The sequence below is a fragment of the Aulostomus chinensis genome, chromosome 16 (assembly GCF_037954235.1).
Source record: "Aulostomus chinensis isolate RoL2024-O1b breed Wild chromosome 16, RoL_Achi_v1.0, whole genome shotgun sequence".
In the NCBI taxonomy this organism is placed as follows: domain Eukaryota; kingdom Metazoa; phylum Chordata; class Actinopteri; order Syngnathiformes; family Aulostomidae; genus Aulostomus; species Aulostomus chinensis.
The window spans coordinates 15,168,071-15,186,128 of NC_141335.1; the positions used below are offsets into that span (position 1 = coordinate 15,168,071).

Here is an 18,058-nt window from a genome sequence, read left to right on the forward strand (position 1 = left end):
TTGAGAAGCAAAAACTTCATATCTTTATTTGTCAGACCAGAAGTTCCAACTACATCTGAAAACACAAAGAGCAGGGAGGATTAAAAAAAATCATTAAAAAAAAATAATAAAATAATACATAACAAGTGACAAGGGCAGAAATCATGAAGTCTTCTCCAGACAGTCCAGCTGCATTGTCTGAATGCGGCGGCAGGTATGAACTTTGAGTCAGATTCTGGGCACAGGCTTGTGTTAGTTAGTATTAATTTCATTCAAAGTATGTAGGTACAGTATGAACAAAATGACAGCCCAGTGTACACGTGGTCAAGCACAAACATTTTAGGCACACAAAGAAATAAAACTGTCATCTGTCTGACACTGAGTCTTCTGTGGTTGATGGAAGGAAGATGAAAGTTCAGGATGTTCTGATAGTTCAGTTCTATGTGAAGCTGTATCCTTCAGTCCACTTTGACCACACTGTAGATCTTGGTAACAAACCAGAAACAGGCAAAGAAGCCAATTGTTCCTGAAATCAGAAAGAAGACACATATAATGAGAGGTATATCTGATCAAGGTTACCACACTTAGGCAACAATAACCCAACTGGGCCATCTACCTTTTTGTTGAAACTCTAAGCACCAATACTGCATCATATCCAGAGGTCCTCAACTTTGGAACATGTTCTCTCAATCACTTTAGTCTTCTACCTCTCTGACAACCTTTAAATCTCAATTCAAAAAAAAAAAAATCATCATATCCTCAACCCTAAAGTGATATTCCCTGTACACAGATCTCCGACTCTGTGTGATAGGCCAGATTACTTCTGCTTATGTTTCCACTTCTGCCTTATTTCAGTCCATTTGTATCTGCTAATGTCTTATTATCATAACAAATTTCTTTCTTTTTGTTTTTCCCCTTTCTTTCTACATAGTTCTGTACCATTTTACAATAAGCCTTCCCTTATCTAGGTTAATAAGCTTTCAGATCTTGCTACATAGATGGATGAAAATGCAGTACTATACCATAACTATTTTGCCAAATACTGACCCTGCATTGATGTATGACAAATTCAGTTATAAGTCATTGACAACTGTTTACATAGATTTCATTATGCAATTAATAATGCACTTCAGACCACTGACTAATCCCTGAAAGAGGAGACTTACTGAAAAGTGGTACCCATCATCGTAATTTCTTCATACTGTTTGTGCTCTGTATAAATTGGATTGCCCCACTGATTCCTTCTCCCACTCCTCTCTCCTCCCTCACTTCTGTACATTCTGTCTATGGCTGCTGGTTATATAACTGTTGCAAATAAACCTAAACTTCAGGTTTTCCTCGTTTATAGTAGTCTGATGTGAGTTTGGCAGGCACTACAAGACTTTTGATATTTTGGCTTTTCTTAGAATTGTGCTCACCCACACCATGGCTTGTCTCATGCAGTAAATGAGGGTTTTCGGTACATGAACAGCAGAGGTGCAGATTGAGCTATCATGTGCAGTTCTCAATACAGAATTACTCTCTACCAATGCAGCCTTTAATCGTTTACACTTTCACGGCCCACAACCAGACTGCTTTGGTTTGGTCTCAATAGATTCGAGGCCCTGATGGACAAACCTTACAGACGACAGAATAAATTGAGCAACTAAGTGTTAAATAGGGCCTTTAGGTTGTATATTTACAAAAGGGAAACCAATTTTTCATTTGGGGAAAAGAACATTCAAAGTGAATATAAAGACAGGAATTCATGCTGGGTGATGCAAATGACATGCTGAAAATCGAATGTGAAAATTTTCTTGTGCCGTCACAAAAGCCTCTTGGTGTGGGCATTCTCCAGAAGCCAGTAGTGTTCAAAATGGAGGATAAACTTGTAGCTTTAATTGATGTGACATGAACTGCAGATCAATTCACGCTTGTCAACTTGTAGACAGACCTGACGATGCATAATTTGTACAGGTTAGCCTCAAGTCTTCATGTCATTATTTCATTTTGATTCACGTAATGCAGTGAAATCACAGAAAATTCAGCCCTCACAACCAGTTCCTGGAGATCAGTGAGCTGTGTGGATCTAAAAGTTCTATTCATATGTCAAAACTGCAAAATACACACAGGAACTGCTTTCATCCACCTGAACTCATGTCAGTTTTTATCAGATGTCTCATTGATTGCATGATTATGATTTTATCAGCTGTTAGATGCAGGCAGCACCCTCTAAACTCTCCCATCTCTTCTCAATACCTACCAGTAAACAAGAAAAAGATGAGAGCCATTATCATTGTGTATCCGAAGTACAGGATGGTGCTGGCCAGTCCAGTGATTTGCAACTTGGAGAAGAAGTAATGAATAGCATAGACCAGGAAGTAGACAGCAGTGAAGCCGCTGGTCAGGAAGGAACGCCATTGCCAATGGTAATCCTGTGAAGGGGAGTAACAGAGCCAGGGTTGACACTGAGGAACAGGAACTAACTGAACAAGACACTTTCTTACTCTGTCTCCTTCACAGTAACACAGAAATCACAAAAAATAAAGCAAATCTAAACATATCAAAGATCTTTGAAGTGAAATTGTTGGATAAAAATCAATACAATAAAAATCTAAGACATCTTTTGCTGGCTTCTCCTCTTCCTACATAGTCCTAATGAATTAAGTCTTCAGCTGGTACATACACAGAAAATGGAAGATCTGTTTGAATTTCTCTTGTTTGTATGCACACTGAATCGAACCGCTAGAATAAAAGTAATCACACTGCCGTGTGAGGCATGCTACCGAGCAGCCAGTTACAATGACGGCAAGCTAAGCTACAGTGTAAATAGGAAAGTGTTGTTTGCAAAAAGCTGCTTACAGGATTTACTGATAATGAAATGTGCAATTATCATCAACAATACATGAAGATGATGGTCATGATTGTAAAAGGATTGATTGAGCTGCTAACCTCAGCACATAAGTGGAAGTAGCAGAGCAAGATGGTGGCCTCTGAGCAGGTGATGACCAGGATAATGAAGACAAGGAACAGAAAACCAAACATGTAGTACATCTGATGGGACCTGGAGAATACAGAGAGATGTTGGAGTCATCGGGGTACAAATCCCACATTTCATAACAAAACAATCCTATAGTGATTCTTTTAGTTAGCAATACATTGATTTGATACCTCAAAATTCACTGTTTAGCATGAGACACCACTTCTGAGGTTGTGAGGTCAAGGCAATGGAACAAGGGAGGAAGAGTGTCACATGTAGGACTGAACATTAACAAGGCTATTTTTGCAATGTATATGGGTCCAATCTAGGCCTCCCCTATTTAGGCCAGTGAATGTTTTCATCGACTGGCCACCTTCACAGGACACTGCAACAATACTCCTTAAAAAGTATTTTTTCTCAAGATACTGAATCTTTCAATTCATTTATTTGTGAGAGTCCACAGACCAGGAGAGTAGAGTTTATACATCCTCATCCCGATTAAACAAAGAAAGGACAAAAAGGATATTTTTTTTCTTAGCACAATGTTGGGTGAAAATGGGGGGTGCATTTTACCAATTTTTGTTATGTAAGTCTACAGATCACACATGCAAACTTTTGACCTGATCAGATTTATAGCCTTGGAGGCGTTCCAAAAAATTTTGTTTTATATTTTCCACAATAATATACTGAGAAAACAAATTATCTGAGGTCATGAGATTCATTTGCCATTAGGGAACCCATGGATATGTTCTTTTTTTTCATACAATGTGCAATACAAGGCAAAATGGGTTGAGTTTGTTTATTGCAGCACCCACCTTTGCACATGCTTCAGATAAACAGTAAATATTCACCAATGTAAACTCTTCATTCAGGGTTTCAACAGGTGCTTGGCAGGCATGCATTAAAGGGTCCAAGCCCAGTAGTCAGTGGAGAGTGTGTACAGTAAGTCGGAACTTAAGTCCACGAGATTTCATGGTTTATTAACTAGCACCACCTAGTGGTAGACCAAAAAGTACTGAGTCAGGTTTTGCATTCAAAGAGATCATACAGTGAACATATAAAATACTTAATATGAATTACACTTCCAGTAAGTTGTCTGATACATGCAAACTTTAGTGCAGACCTATGCCTTTGGCCTAAGACAAGATTCAGAAAAGGTTACTGGCATTCTCCTTGTGCATACATGGAATTTTTTAAAAATCTGACGTGTCGAGTTTTATGAAATTCAGAGTTACGTAAAAACAAATTACACAAGGAGGATGTTGCAATACCACTTTTAGAAATTAAAATAATAAAACAAATCTGAGGATTACAATAGGTTTGCCAAGAACAGCTTTGCCTGTGTGGTATAGAAGGCCCCTGTGACCAAAAGCCTAGAGTCACATTTTAACTATAATACTGACAGACAAAGAGAAAGTAGATTCTAAAAGACTTTAATTTCTTGACATGCAGCAGATTTTACTGTGAAATGGTAACCCAAAATATTTCTGTCTTTTGGCATTCAAGGAATGGAAAAATACAGTTTAACTATGTCCTCTTCTACCAAATTTTGCTGAGCTCTGATTGATGAAATAAAGATTTAAAAAAAAAAAAAACATCCATGCAATACACCAAATAATTATGATACCTGGCAACCTTGGAGGAAGTCCCTGAGTACTACCTGGAGTGCCATATAATGTTCCCTGTGCTAGCTTGGGTGAAATGCAAAACCTTGGGTTCATTTCCATATATTGTGTTTATTCACAAAATTTACCATCGTTAAACTCCTCACATAACAATTAATACTGTCATGCAGGTGTCAATGACTTCATGTTTCCAAATTCTCTACGTTTCAAAAATCATTCTTACCAGATGGAGTTTAGTATAAAGAAGAGCTGAATAAATATACATCCAAAAGGAAGAATTCCTCCCATGATGATGCCAGGGAACGGTTTTGTGTAGAAGGACTGCTCCGGGATTTGACGAGGGATCTGATTGGTCCGCACTGGGTGCTCAATACCCTGGAAAATATAAGTAAGGATTAATAAAGAGAATCAAATCATCCCTGTGACTCTTAATGGATAAGCAGTACAGAAAATGGATGACAAAGTGATTTGAAACTAAAAAATGAACCAGTCAGAACCAAACCATCAGGCTTCAAGAACAAATTTATAAAGTCTACGTCAGAATAGCACAAAAAAGTATAATGACTTTTGGCACAATCTGTGCCAGTACAGAGGAGTTTTCCACAAATATCTGAAGTAGTTTGCCATCCAAAACAATAGGTGGCACTATGAGGAGTGCATGGGGTGGGGGGGTGGGGGGCTGCGCCAGCATCTGCTTTTGTGAACATGAATTACTTAGGAGAATTGTGAGAAAATCCTAAACACCACAGCTGACAGGCTGTATCAAGTGGAGTTTAAGATAAGATTTCATACTAACAAAACAAAATGCATTCTTTTTTGTTTTTGTTCATCGCAAATTGAAATGTGTTGGATAGTGAATTGTGCATTTTTACATTTTGTTTGTGTATAATGCTATTGGCATGGATTAGCTCCATATCAACAGCATATAATACAATGCACACCTTCCATAAAACACCATTGAGATGACACGGATAGTGCACTACATATCACATAATTTTTTACCATGACAAAGAATAATCATATGATAATCAGCACTGTTTTTTCTGTTATTTAGGTTGAAAAGTCAAAAAGTTGTGGATGTATTTTTAATTAAATATGGTGGAGTCAACTCAAGTTGAGGGACAACCGATGCAATGTTGTAATTGGAAATGTAATCCGGCTTTATTGAAGGTATGTGCTCTGAGTGCCATTTTGTGGCAACAATGTAGCAGATTTTACATGGATTGTAATATATGCAGTTGTATCCACTTACTGCCTTCTTGAAGCCGAAGTATGCTCCTATAAATGTAAGTGGCACTGAGATGCCGAACCACAGAGCCAATATGGCTACCAGGGTACCAAAGGGCATGGCTGCTGAAGACCCTTCACCCCACAGGATTAGGTTCATCACAAAGAAATCAGCAAACACCACCCTGAGTAGAGAAAGAGTGCAGTTTAGATGAAGGCCATATGAAGAGGAAAAGTAAAACAAAAGGCTACGTCTCACCCAGGACAGAGGAAGGCTGTCAGCAGAACGTTGGTCTTCCACTTCTCTCCTCCGAAAGCTGGCAATAAACAAATACAGAGTCAAAGAGAAAATATGTCTGTTATCAGACACCTGATATATTCAATAATTACAGATGTTAATGTTTAAGATCATGAGAATGATTTCAAGTCAAACAAATGTGCTCAGTAAAGCTGACAAATATAATAATTTCCTCAAGTTTGGAAATGTTTCCTGAATGAATGAAATGAAAATCTTAATAGATCACTTTAAAAGAGATCCTTAAAAAGTACTCCTATCAAATTTCTCAAGTAACAAGAAGAATAACTGACATCACTGGATTATTTCTCATTTACATTTGTAGAGGCGAGCAGCCACATAACCAGCAGGAGTTCCAAGGAGAACCCAAAGAACAACAGCGCAGGTCATCAGAGCACCACGGTTTGCCGGTGAGAGGAACCCAAGACAGGCAAAGACTGTAGAGACAGGAAAATACTTAATAATTTTAGACAAATGATTAAGCCTATGAAAGAATCCTACAAATACAAGACTGTTTTGGGTTGTAAGAATGGTGCAAAAAAACACTTACACTTACATCCTGGCCAGCACACGCTGACAGTGAGACTTGTGTAATTAGCCAATACAAGTCAATAATGTTTCATGGTCCCAAACATTTAGACTTTGAAATAAGTGGTTTGTACAATCAAGTTTCAATTGTAAAATGTTAACAGTGTCTTACTGACTTATTGTCATTCACCCCAACAATCAAAGTACAAATTGTATTTCACATTCCCAGTTTGAGCCAGTCCTTCCAACACTAAATAATCTATATAACTAACAGAAATGATGGCAGCGATCCATGGTACTCATTCACTTACAGGGAGCACAGAGTAACTGCTGACTGAGTTGTAAATTGCACAAGTGGAAATTCTCTCTCTACTTCAACGCTTTAATTGTTCATTTTTGTTGGATATCTCCTCCCACCTGTTTTTTTTTTAATCTAAACCACAGAAGGGAGGAGCACTCAATATGAATGGGACAAAAATAAGCCCAGTAGATGTATGTGATTGCAGTTTGAGGTCATGATCATGATCGCACTGGACAGGAAAGAGCAAGTAATAAAACACAATGAGGTATTAGGTATATAAAAAGGGTTCTAGTACTTTCATTCTAATGTATAACAATGAAGATGATCAAAACATACAAAGGGTGACAAAGGTCATGATGAAGATCTGGGTTCCAGAGCCAAGGAAAACTGACAGCAGCATTCCCTTCCTGGGAGGGCGGAAAACATCTCCATGGACCAACTTCCATCCAAACTCTTCCTGAGCATCCTCCTGAAGAGGGCACCAATGAGCAGACATGATGCAAAAATACAGCCTACAGGAGTCCACCTGGTGCTGCTGTGGTAGATCCAGCAATGCCAGAACTGCCTTGCATAGCTGCTTTTTTTTTTTAATTAGATAACAAATCTAGCTGACCTCTGCTGTAAAACTGAACTCAGGAGTATTAGCAGAAAGATACTCACCACAGAGTCCATCTGATTGTATCTGGCAATGTCTTTATGCAGAGTCCTCAGCATTATCATTGCTACCATTCCAGACAGAAACAGAACGATCACCAATGAGTTCATGATGCTGAGGAAAAAACAAAGTGGTGTTATTTTTCTCCAGTTATGGATTTTAAAAACATGAATATTAGTAGTTTACACACTAATTTCACATAATGCGGTAAAATGAGGTTCAGAAATACTGCTGTGGGTACTACATTATTCAATAACTAGCTGTGCACAATAGTGGATAATTTACAGTTATCTGATATGTCAGTGTTTTGCACCTGGTTTGGCTGGTAGTCAATAATTATTGATGTCAAAATTAACTTTATAAAAGAACAATTTAATGCTTTAGAATACATAAGAAAAAGTAATATTTTTATTTATTTCAACAACATTAAGAAAAGCCCATGAATCACATATTTACAGATGATGAGCAAAGAAGAGACTTGAGCAAAACTTGTTCATCAGACAGACACAGAATTTAGACATTATGCTTAGTTCAATTCTTTGTAAACAGGATTATTTCTAAACTACATCAATGAATGTCGGTATGCGTGTTACCTGAACCACTGGATGTTGGTGTGAGGCATTGACTCCAGGATATAATCCCATCTAGAAGCCCAGCGAATATCATTGTCTTGCTGCAAACACACAGTTACATTCATTTATGCTAACAATCGATGTTATATTTTTTCTTGTCAACATTTGAGCTGTATGTTGAAATGACATTCACACTAACAAGAACTCATTTACTTGGTCTACAATCATGGTGATCCTAACAAGTCTGCCATACAACAGTAGTAGCTGGCTAAATGTTCCCTGCTGCTGAATTTATCACTAGTGGAGGGACTTAATTAAAGCCTTGCTGCCTCCTCTCCTCCGTTGTTTACTGGGGAATACCAGGAAACTGCTGTAGACTGAATCAGTATCACCAATAAGAAGATTTTTTTTCAGTCAGAATCCTCCCAAGTATAAACAAAATCTTTCTACCAAGTGACATCTTTACTCGGCATAACCACTGCCTCAAAATTATTCTTCATAGCTACATGAAACGTCATTTCATCATAAAAAAACACTCAGATGATACTATTGTACAAACCTTAAATTTAACAGAATAGGTATATGGGATCTTGAACTCTCCAATGTGCTTGTTTTTTAGGAATTTTGGACCCCCAGAGCAGTCGGGACTGTCTTCGTTCGGATTTTCATAACTACAGGAGAGAGAGGGAAGGGAAAACAGAAACAGATCAATTCCACTATCTGTCATTTGCATACAGCACTGTACAAGGACACAGAATTAATACCAAGATACCCTGAGACACTGTGAAAAAAATAGGTCCTCATGGGTTGCAAACACTAGGTGACAACATCTGTGTTCTTCTATCCTCAACAAATAGTTTTACAAGTGGTCCAAGATACACAGCGGGCCACAAATGTACAAACGATGTGTAATGACTCTTACATCAAACCATTTCAAGAACTTTCAGGAAATACTGAGTGGATCTTAATAGAGGCGGTCTGTGCTCTCTTTTGCGCTCTGTACTTCTAGTTACCTTTTGGGTTCGATCTTGGCAGCAACCAGTCGTGCTCCCAGTTGTTCATGTTCAACAATATGGTAGTGGATAGTAATGTCCACATGGTTAAAGATGTAAAAAGCATCTTTTTCATTAAAGTTGGACTGAAAAACAGAACAAGGACAGAAAAAGTTAAAATCACCAACAGTTTAATATCATCAATCATTTCAGTATCACTAAGATCTATATTACAGTTATTACAAATATAGGTTATAGAGTCAGACTACATTGAACAGCTCAGGTCATCACTTGGCCTGCACAAGTCTGTCCATAGTGGCCCAAGAGATCAGCTCAAAAATAAGTTGACAGTAGTGGGTCATTGATTCTAACCAATACCCGGCTCTAGACTAAAACAAGTAAAAAGCCTCAGGTTGCTGGCTAACTCAGATTGTGTGTCTCACATTGACCACACAGGCGTCTTTGGGTCGCCCAGCTTCTGTGACATAACAGCCAATAGGGAAGCCAGGATTACAGAACTTCTGTCCTTCTTCTACATCGTAGCACCAGGTGACTGGCATGTTATCCACAATCCTACAGAGAGACAAAGACACAGAACACAAGCCGATGATGCTCATGTACAGGGTATGTGTCAATTTCAGGTTTCTGTGAAGATTTTCATGGTAAATGCAACTGCTCTAAAGAGACAACTGGACTAGCTTCATTACGAATTTCAGTGGTTGTGGTCACAAGTGAGGGACTTATAACAGTTTGTTTCTGCAGCATAGCATAGCAGTTCTTGCACACAAGCAGAAAGTTTCTCATCATCATCATCCAACAGCATTCACCAGGTCCATGCTGCTCACTCTGCTACTCATTTAAAATGGATTGATTACAGGCTGGTCTTGCTTCCCAAGTGAGAACAAGATCCTGCCAAAGGACTTATAGATGAAAAATTAGCCTGCTGGCTAACCCAGACATATTTACTGAAATGTTGATTAATGTGGTTTGTCCTTCCATATAAATGAAATGGAATTGTATGAAAGCTGTCATCAAATGTCTGGTCAAATTCCAAGCCTCTGGTTGAATAGTTCTTTTTTCAAGATAGTTCCTTATTTTGAATAATCAGTTTGCCAGTTTTATCTGTATTACATTTGAACAAAGTTTTAAATTAGATGCATGTGTTTACATTAATTGTTCATTTAAAAATGTTGTTGACATTACTGATGAGATGGCAACACTACCTATCATACCAGACATAGTCAAGCAGCCAAAATCATCCTGCTGCTGCTTCTGTTGTGCTAAAACAGTCCGGAGCATACAGTTTTGTCAAACAATTCTACAATTTCATTTAGCACACGCTTTTGTCCAAAGCGACGTACAACACAAGCAAGAATTTAGACCTAATTAAGGAAAAGTCCATAGGAAGCGCAAAACTGCTTCAGTTGTGATTTGGTCACAGGTACTGCCATCTAGTGGCAGAAGAAGTGTTGCCCTCTCACCCTTTTTTTTTTTTTTTTTTTTTAATATAACAGACATACAACATCACACAGCACAGTTAGTGTTACATAATCACTAAGTGCTGGGTCTTGGACCCTTGGACCCTCTGATTATTCTACCCCAAAGAGGAGAAGAGTCAGGTTAAGTGCCTCGGTGCTCTCTGAACAACTGAGTCTTCAATTGTCTCTTAAAAGTAGAAAGGGACTCAGCAGAACGCACAGAGTTGGGTAGTTCGTTCCACCATTTGGGAACAACAGAAGAGAAGAGTCTGGCAAGAGATTTGGAGCAGCGCTGGGCTGGAAGCACCAGGCGTCTTTCGCATGCAGAGCGTAGTGGGCGAGAAGGAGAGTAGACCTGGATCAGGGATTCCAGGTAGGCTGGAGCCGTTCTTGTGATTGTTTTGTAAGCCAAGAGAAGTGCCTTGAATTTGATCCTGGCTGCCACTGGAAGCCAGTGAAGAGAAACCAGCAGCGGGGTGACATGTGCCCTTTTGGGCTGGCTGAAGACCAGACGTGCTGCTGCATTCTGGATCATCTGCAGAGGCTTGAATGAGCATGCAGGGAGGCCTGCCAGAAGAGAGTTGCAGTAGTCAATGCGTGAGATGACAAGAGCCTGAACCAGAATCTGTGTGGTCTGTTGGGTCAGGAAGGGTCTGATCTTCCTGATGTTGTAAAGGGCATAACGGCAAGACCGAGAAACTGAGGCCACATGAACCTTAAAGGTCAGCTGGTCATCAATCATGACACCCAGGTTTCTGGCTGAGTTTGTGGGCGCAAGTAGGCTCAAGTTAAGTTGGACAGTGACCTGAGGCTGAACAGATGGACAAGCTGGAAAGACCATAAGTTCAGTCTTAGAGAGATTCAGTTGAAGGTGGCGTTCCTTCATCCATGTGGAGATATCACCCAGACACGCTGATATACGATCTGAGACCGTTCTGTCATCAGGTGGAAAAGAGAGGAAAGGCTGAGTGTCGTCAGCATAACAGTGGTAGGAGAAGCCATGGGAGCGGATCACTGCACCAAGTGAGGTGGTGTACAGAGAGAAGAGAAGGGGACCAAGCACTGACCCCTGAGGAACCCCAGTCGATAGGCCATGTGACCTAGACACCTTTCCTTGCCATGACACTCTGAAGGATCTGCCTGTGAGGTAGGACTTGAACCACAACAAGGCAGAACCAGATATGCCGAGCTCAGAGAGTGTGGAGAGGAGAATCTGATGGTTCACCGTGTCGAAGGCAGCAGACAGGTCCAGCAGTAGTAGGACAGAGCACTGACCAGCAGCTCGAGCTCGTCTCAGTGACTCAGTGACTGACAGGAGTGCAGTCTCAGTGGAGTGGTCACACCTGAAGCCAGACTGAAAAGAGTCACGTAGGTTGTTGTTCCGCAGATGTTCAGAGACCTGGTTAAATACTGAGCGCTCCAGTATTTTTGACAGGAATGGCAGAAGTGATACTGGCCTGTAGTTTTCAACCTTGGCGGGGTTGAGATTCGGCTTTTTGAGCAGTGGGGTGACACGGGCCTGCTTAAAAGTAGCAGGAAAAATGCCAGTTTCCTGGGAGGAATTGACAATGTGTGTGACTGCAGGTTTGATAGTGGGCAAAATGGTCTGCAGGATGCTGGTGGGTATTGGATAGAGAGGACAAGTTGTAGGTTTTGAGCTCAGGAGAAGTCTGGAGACTTCATCTTCGCTCAGGGGAGCAAAGGAGAAGAGTGAAGCAGCAGTGGCAGGTTGGTGCTGACCAGACTGGTCAGGCTCAGAGAACTGGTTGCTGATTGCAGCAACCTTTTCAGTGAAAAAGGAGGCAAACATGTCTGAAGTCAGCGCAGTGGAAGGCTGAGCAACTGGAGGAGAAAGCAAGGAGTTAAACGCCATTAACAGTTTTCTGGAATCAGAAGTGGCACAGATCTTGTTCTGATAGAAGGCTTTCTTAGCGGACTGTAAGCATGAGGTGAAGGAAGCAAGTTTGTATAAGGACAAGTCAGTGGGTTCTTGGGATTTACGCCACTTTCTTTCTGCTGCCCTGAGTCCAGCTCTTTGTTCTCTCAGAACTTCAGAGAGCCATGGACTTGGTTGTTTTTCCTTGGCTGGTTTGGACACCAGGGGGCAGAGTTTGTCCAGAGAGGATGCCAGAGAGGAACAGAGTGTTTCTACAACCTCATGAACAGAAAGTGAGGAGAAGTGCGAGTGGTCTGGCATAACGGAGTTCACCTCATCAGACAGCTGTGCTGCTGTGAGGGATTTCAGGTTTCTGCGGAAGGAAACCGTCTGTGTGGGTGTCTGCAATTGCGGAAAGGCAGCCGCAAATCTGACCAAGAAATGGTCTGACATGTGGAGTGGGGTAACTGTCACATCTGTTATGGAGCAGTTACGAGTCAGCACCAAGTCAAGGACTTTACCAGCTTTGTGGGTGGGAGGAGAAGGAGCTAGTACGAGTGCAAAGGAGGAGATGAGTGCCAGGAAGTCGTTTGCCAGAGTTCTGTCAAGGTGAATGTTCATGTCTCCCATGACAATCAGTGGTGTGCCATCGTCAGGGATGTCAGAGTCCATCATGTCCATCTCCGAGACAAAGCCATCCAGATTACCCCCTGGTGGGCGGTACACAACCAGAACATATGCTTTGATGGGAGCAGTGACACTTTAAGCATGATATTCAAATGCTGTCTCGCTGTTCGACCAGCGTAGTGCAGAAAAAGACCAGTTCTCAGGAATGAGCATGCCAGCACCGCCTCCTCCAGTAGAGCGAGGGGTGTGGCTTAGTGTGGCGGACTCAGAGAGTGCAGCTGGGGTAGCAGTGTTTTCTGGGCGGATCCATGTCTCAGTCAGGGCTAGGACCTGAATGTCTGAGAGTTTCATCAGTGAACTGATGAATTCTGTCTTGTTGACTGCGGACTGACAGTTCCAAAGACCAAACATGACCAAGTGTGGGCTGGGACCACTTTCTGGGAGTGCGTACAGGTTTTGCGGATTGCGTTTCCGGTAGACTGTATGTTTTTCCCGATTGCCAACAATGACCGGGATGTGTGTGGGACACATTGTATGATAAACTTAGGTCGGACAGGAGGCAGCGGTAGTCGGTGTCCTAGCTCGATGGACTCGCGCAGGTAGACTCGCAGGTCTTTACCTTTTGTGGTCTTTAACGCTTTGTGGTCTTTAACGCTTTGTGGGCTGACGCTTTCGCTGACGCTCAAGCGCAGTCTGTGCTGTTAGATACCTGACCACAGTCACAGCTGTTTCCAGCTTGACTAATTGCGCCCGGCTGAACCGCCCCTGTTAGATTTCACTTGGGAAACAAGCAATAGAGGGTGTGACCCGCGTCAGCTGACCTCACCTATTGTTGCAGAGAGAAACCGAAACTCCAGTGCCAAGCACCTAACGACCCACAACACAAAAACAAAACCAAGCAAGTTTTCAGCTTACCGAAGATGGCTCAACCTTCTTCTGTCTAAGATTCAGTGCTTGTTTGCTGAAATTCAGATTATACTCTCTTTATAAACTAGGCTTATAGTGAAATCCCGCCCGTTAGATTTCACACTAAAACGGCTCAAAATTTAAAGACAGATAGCTGAACTGCATGTGAAAAAATTTATCAAAGTGATAAATGACAATTCTACCTACAGGCAGAGATATATATTTTGGAAAGTTTTTTTTTCCAAACTAGTTTTCGATGGATGGATTTATGGAAAAGATAAGTTAATAGGTGGCATGGTGGTGCACCACTGCACCACCATCTTACACTTGACCTAGACCTCTCTCTCTGCTTCTAGCAAAATGCCTCTAAAGTTTGATTGATGTTAGGGGGAACCTTATTGGCGGCACGGTGGTGCAGTGGTTAGCACTGTCGCCTCACAGCAAGAAGGTTCCAGGTTTGAGTCCCGGCTCGAGCATGGGATCTTTCTGCGTGGAGTTTGCATGTTCTCCCTGTGCCTGCGTGGGTTTCTCTCTGGGTACTCTGGCTTCCTCCCACAGTCCAAAGACATGCAAATGGGGACTAGGCTGAGTGGATACTCTAAATTGACTGTAGGTGTGAGTGTGAATGGTGGTCTGTCTATATGTGTTGGCCCAGCAATGGACTGGCGACCTGTCCAGGGTGAACCCCAATTCAACCTCTTTGTCTCGAAATCAATATCATGATTTGTGTGTTCTGACCACTGCAGCATGCAGTAAAGTGTTGATTATTACACACTTCTGTGTGTGTGTGTGTGTGTGTGATGGGTACATGTGACTGACTCATACGTACCAATGATGCTGGTAGTTGAGCAACATGCCTTTCTTGAGGAAGTCCACTTTGGCTTTGTCTGATGGGTTGTTGGTGTCATAGGTTCTGGTACACACCTTCTGGCACACTGCAGCTTTATTGAAATCAAACTGACAAACAAGACACAATTAGCGAGTCTGTAGCAACTGTCTCTTGTTTGCTACAATGGATAGTAGCAGTGGAGGGGGTAAATATTACACCCTATTTCATATAAATAAGATGAGCTTTCAGTGTTCCCAGACACTGTTCAACAGTATGACCAGTACAATGAATCAACAACCTGTGAACAGACCCATCTCAATGTTCATGATGTTTTTGGCAGAGGTAATGAGGGTATATAACTGATCATAGTTATTTGTGTTACCTTGTAAGGCGAGGGTTCAATCCTCTCCCCAAACAGAACTTGACCCAGATTCTCTGATGGACGCTTCATTGTTGTCTCAGAGCAAAAGTCAAATCTACACAAACAAGAAACAGGTCAAAGCAATTGGACAAGATTATGATGAAAATGAGAACAGCAATATAAAGAAATATATAAAATATAAGAAATACTCCCCCAGATATCACAAATTATCATTATATATATAGTCGTCCTCAAAATTATTCATACCCTTGCTAATTCTTGTGATTTTTTCATTTAGTGATGAAATAAATGCCTGTTTTCAAATTTGTGTATTAGCTTTATGTGACCAACAATTGAAAGAATGACAACAATACAAAATTTAAAAAATATATATATATATTTCTGGGGTATTTTATTGTTGGAGTTCCAAAAAAGGCCAAGTTCAAAATGATTCATACCCCTGACAATATTTCAACAAACGTGCCAAATTGGGGTAATTTTTGTCCAGTAATTCCTTCAAGATGTCACAATGGAATAAAACCTTTTATTTAACATTATTGGCCAAATGCTAAAGCGAAAAAAGACATCTTTCCAGAAGAGTATAAATAGTGGGAAAGTGTTCAGGTCATTGTCAATTTCTGGTCATCATGGTAAAGAAGAAGGAGCTCAGTGAGGACCTATGTCAGCGTCTTGTTCGTACCCACAGTGAAGGAAAGGGTTACAAGGCCATTTCCAAGCAGTATGGTGTCCCTGTCTCAACCGTCCAGAGCATCATCAACAAGCACAAGAGCTTCAACACTGTCAAAAACCTCAGTGGGCGTGGCCGAAAGCATAAGGTGTCCCCCAAACTTGCCAGGAAAATCTGCCGAGAGATCAACACCAACCCAGGGAACACAACCAAGGCCCCAATTCAAACACTTGAGCAGACAAAGGTGTCACGGTCCATCATTGAGCGAGTTTTGCACAGAGGAGGTCTCCATGAATGTAAACCTCGGAAGACGCCGCTGCTCAGAAAAAAACATTTGGTAGCTCGCCTGGCCTTTTGTAGAGGTCATCTGAAGCAAGATCTCAGCTTTTGGTCAACCATCCTGTGGTCTGATGAGACAGAGCTGGAGTTATTTGGCCACATGGATACTCAATGTGTCTGGAGGAAGAAAGGAGAAGCCTATAGACCAAAGAACACTGCCCACTGTCAAGTATGGAGGTGGAAGCATAATGCTATGGGGATGTTTCTCTTCCAGTGGCACAGGGAATCTCGTCAAGGTCCAAGGTACCATGAAAAAGGAGGATTACATCAGGATACTTGATGAAAATGTCAAGGAATCTGCTGTGAGACTCCAGCTTGGCCAAAACTGGATGTACGAACAAGACAATGATCCTAAACACACTGCCAAGGTAGTGAAGAAATGGTTCAAGGACAATGACATCAATGTCCTGGAATGGCCAAGTCAAAGTCCTGACCTCAATCCCATCGACAGTTTGTGGCATCACTTGAAGACCAGAGTGATGGCGAGGAAACCAACCAACCTGACCCAGCATGAGGCATTCGCCAAGGAAGAGTGGGCCAACATCCCACAGGAGACGTGCAAGAAGCTTGTGGACACGTACAAGAATCATCAGGAAGCAGTCATAAAGAATAAAGGCTATGCCATTGACTATTAGATAAAGACGATGGACTAGAGTATGAACAATTTTGAACATGGCATTTTTTTTGGAGTCCGTTAATAAAATACCCCAGAATTTTTTTCTCCATTTAATATTGTTGTCATTCTTTCAATTGTTGGTCACATAAAGCTAAAACACAAATTTGAAAACATGCACAAGAATTAGCAAGGGTATGAATCATGAATCATTTTGCATCATATATATATATATATATATATATATATATGTAGCACATGTAGTCGAATTAGCAACGACAAATGACACTAACATTCTTGCTAGGTTCGGAGAGCTGGTAAGAGTTAGACGAGTACGATACCATGAGGTTAACAGTTGACAATTTATTGCCACAACAGTAATTATTTTGCAATGAATGAAAATAAAATATACAGAAAAACAGAGCTCTTTCAAAATGGTAGAAAAATAATAAAATTACATTAAAAAATTAAAAAAAATTCAAAAGAAAATGTCCTTCCTTCTTTGTAGAAGGTTAGAGTTCGGTTCAGTTTCTGTTCGTGTTCTGTGTGTGTGTAATGTTCAATGTTCAGTCCATAAGGTTACTACCCGGGTAGATTTTTGTGTTATGTTCTTATCTGTATCACAAGTGAAGTGAGTTGATGTCAGAAGCTCCTCGGAGTGGATCCCACAGCTGGCCAGACCGTGCACCGTTCCGTCTGAATCGCTCATCCTTATGGCTCGCCACCGAACCTCCTCGGTCCGGAATCGGAATGAAGTCTCAATCCATCAATAAAACCCAAAAGGAAAAACCAGTCGGAGTTCTCAGAGGCTTACACGGTGAAACTCTGCTCCGCTCTCGTTCACTCACACTCACACGACTTTTCCCCGGTTCGTCAGCTCGTTCCATGTGCGAGTGCTCTGCTCAGTGGCTCAGCTCTGACTAAGAATGGCGCTCGGTGCAGACCGTGACCACGTACAGGTCAGACCGAGATCACGTTCAATGTGTCTGACGTTACGCATAGGGGTGGTGTGCCACCAAGTAGTGAAACTGAGGTACTACATCTATATCACAAATATTGGTTTAGTAACCATGTGGGTTACACCCTCCCCTCTTGAATCTGCATGAGTCCCTTCATGAGCTGGTCTCTCGTTCGCATGGGGGTTGTCGTAGTTACTGATAGTGTCTAATGCTTGATCAAAGCTCCGTAAGATGTTTTGTGCTAAAGAC

The 18,058-nt window shown here is 41.3% G+C and overlaps 1 protein-coding gene across 1 annotated transcript in view; it reads right to left on the reverse strand.

Annotated features, from left to right (window-relative positions):
- Positions 1 to 18,058, reverse strand: part of tm9sf2 (transmembrane 9 superfamily member 2) — a 29,143-nt gene continuing 11,085 nt past the window's right edge. Inside the window, exons 3-17 of the mRNA XM_086180635.1 lie at positions 15,232 to 15,325; positions 14,850 to 14,977; positions 9,577 to 9,706; positions 9,155 to 9,279; positions 8,701 to 8,812; positions 8,163 to 8,242; positions 7,575 to 7,683; positions 7,251 to 7,383; positions 6,403 to 6,522; positions 6,050 to 6,107; positions 5,816 to 5,975; positions 4,787 to 4,938; positions 2,911 to 3,022; positions 2,222 to 2,393; positions 1 to 505 (exon numbers count right to left, since the gene is read on the reverse strand). Of these exons, the coding sequence (XP_086036761.1) occupies positions 438 to 505; positions 2,222 to 2,393; positions 2,911 to 3,022; positions 4,787 to 4,938; positions 5,816 to 5,975; positions 6,050 to 6,107; positions 6,403 to 6,522; positions 7,251 to 7,383; positions 7,575 to 7,683; positions 8,163 to 8,242; positions 8,701 to 8,812; positions 9,155 to 9,279; positions 9,577 to 9,706; positions 14,850 to 14,977; positions 15,232 to 15,325 (1,753 nt within the window). The 3' untranslated portion in view covers positions 1 to 437. The remainder of the gene's footprint in view (positions 506 to 2,221; positions 2,394 to 2,910; positions 3,023 to 4,786; positions 4,939 to 5,815; positions 5,976 to 6,049; positions 6,108 to 6,402; positions 6,523 to 7,250; positions 7,384 to 7,574; positions 7,684 to 8,162; positions 8,243 to 8,700; positions 8,813 to 9,154; positions 9,280 to 9,576; positions 9,707 to 14,849; positions 14,978 to 15,231; positions 15,326 to 18,058) is intronic.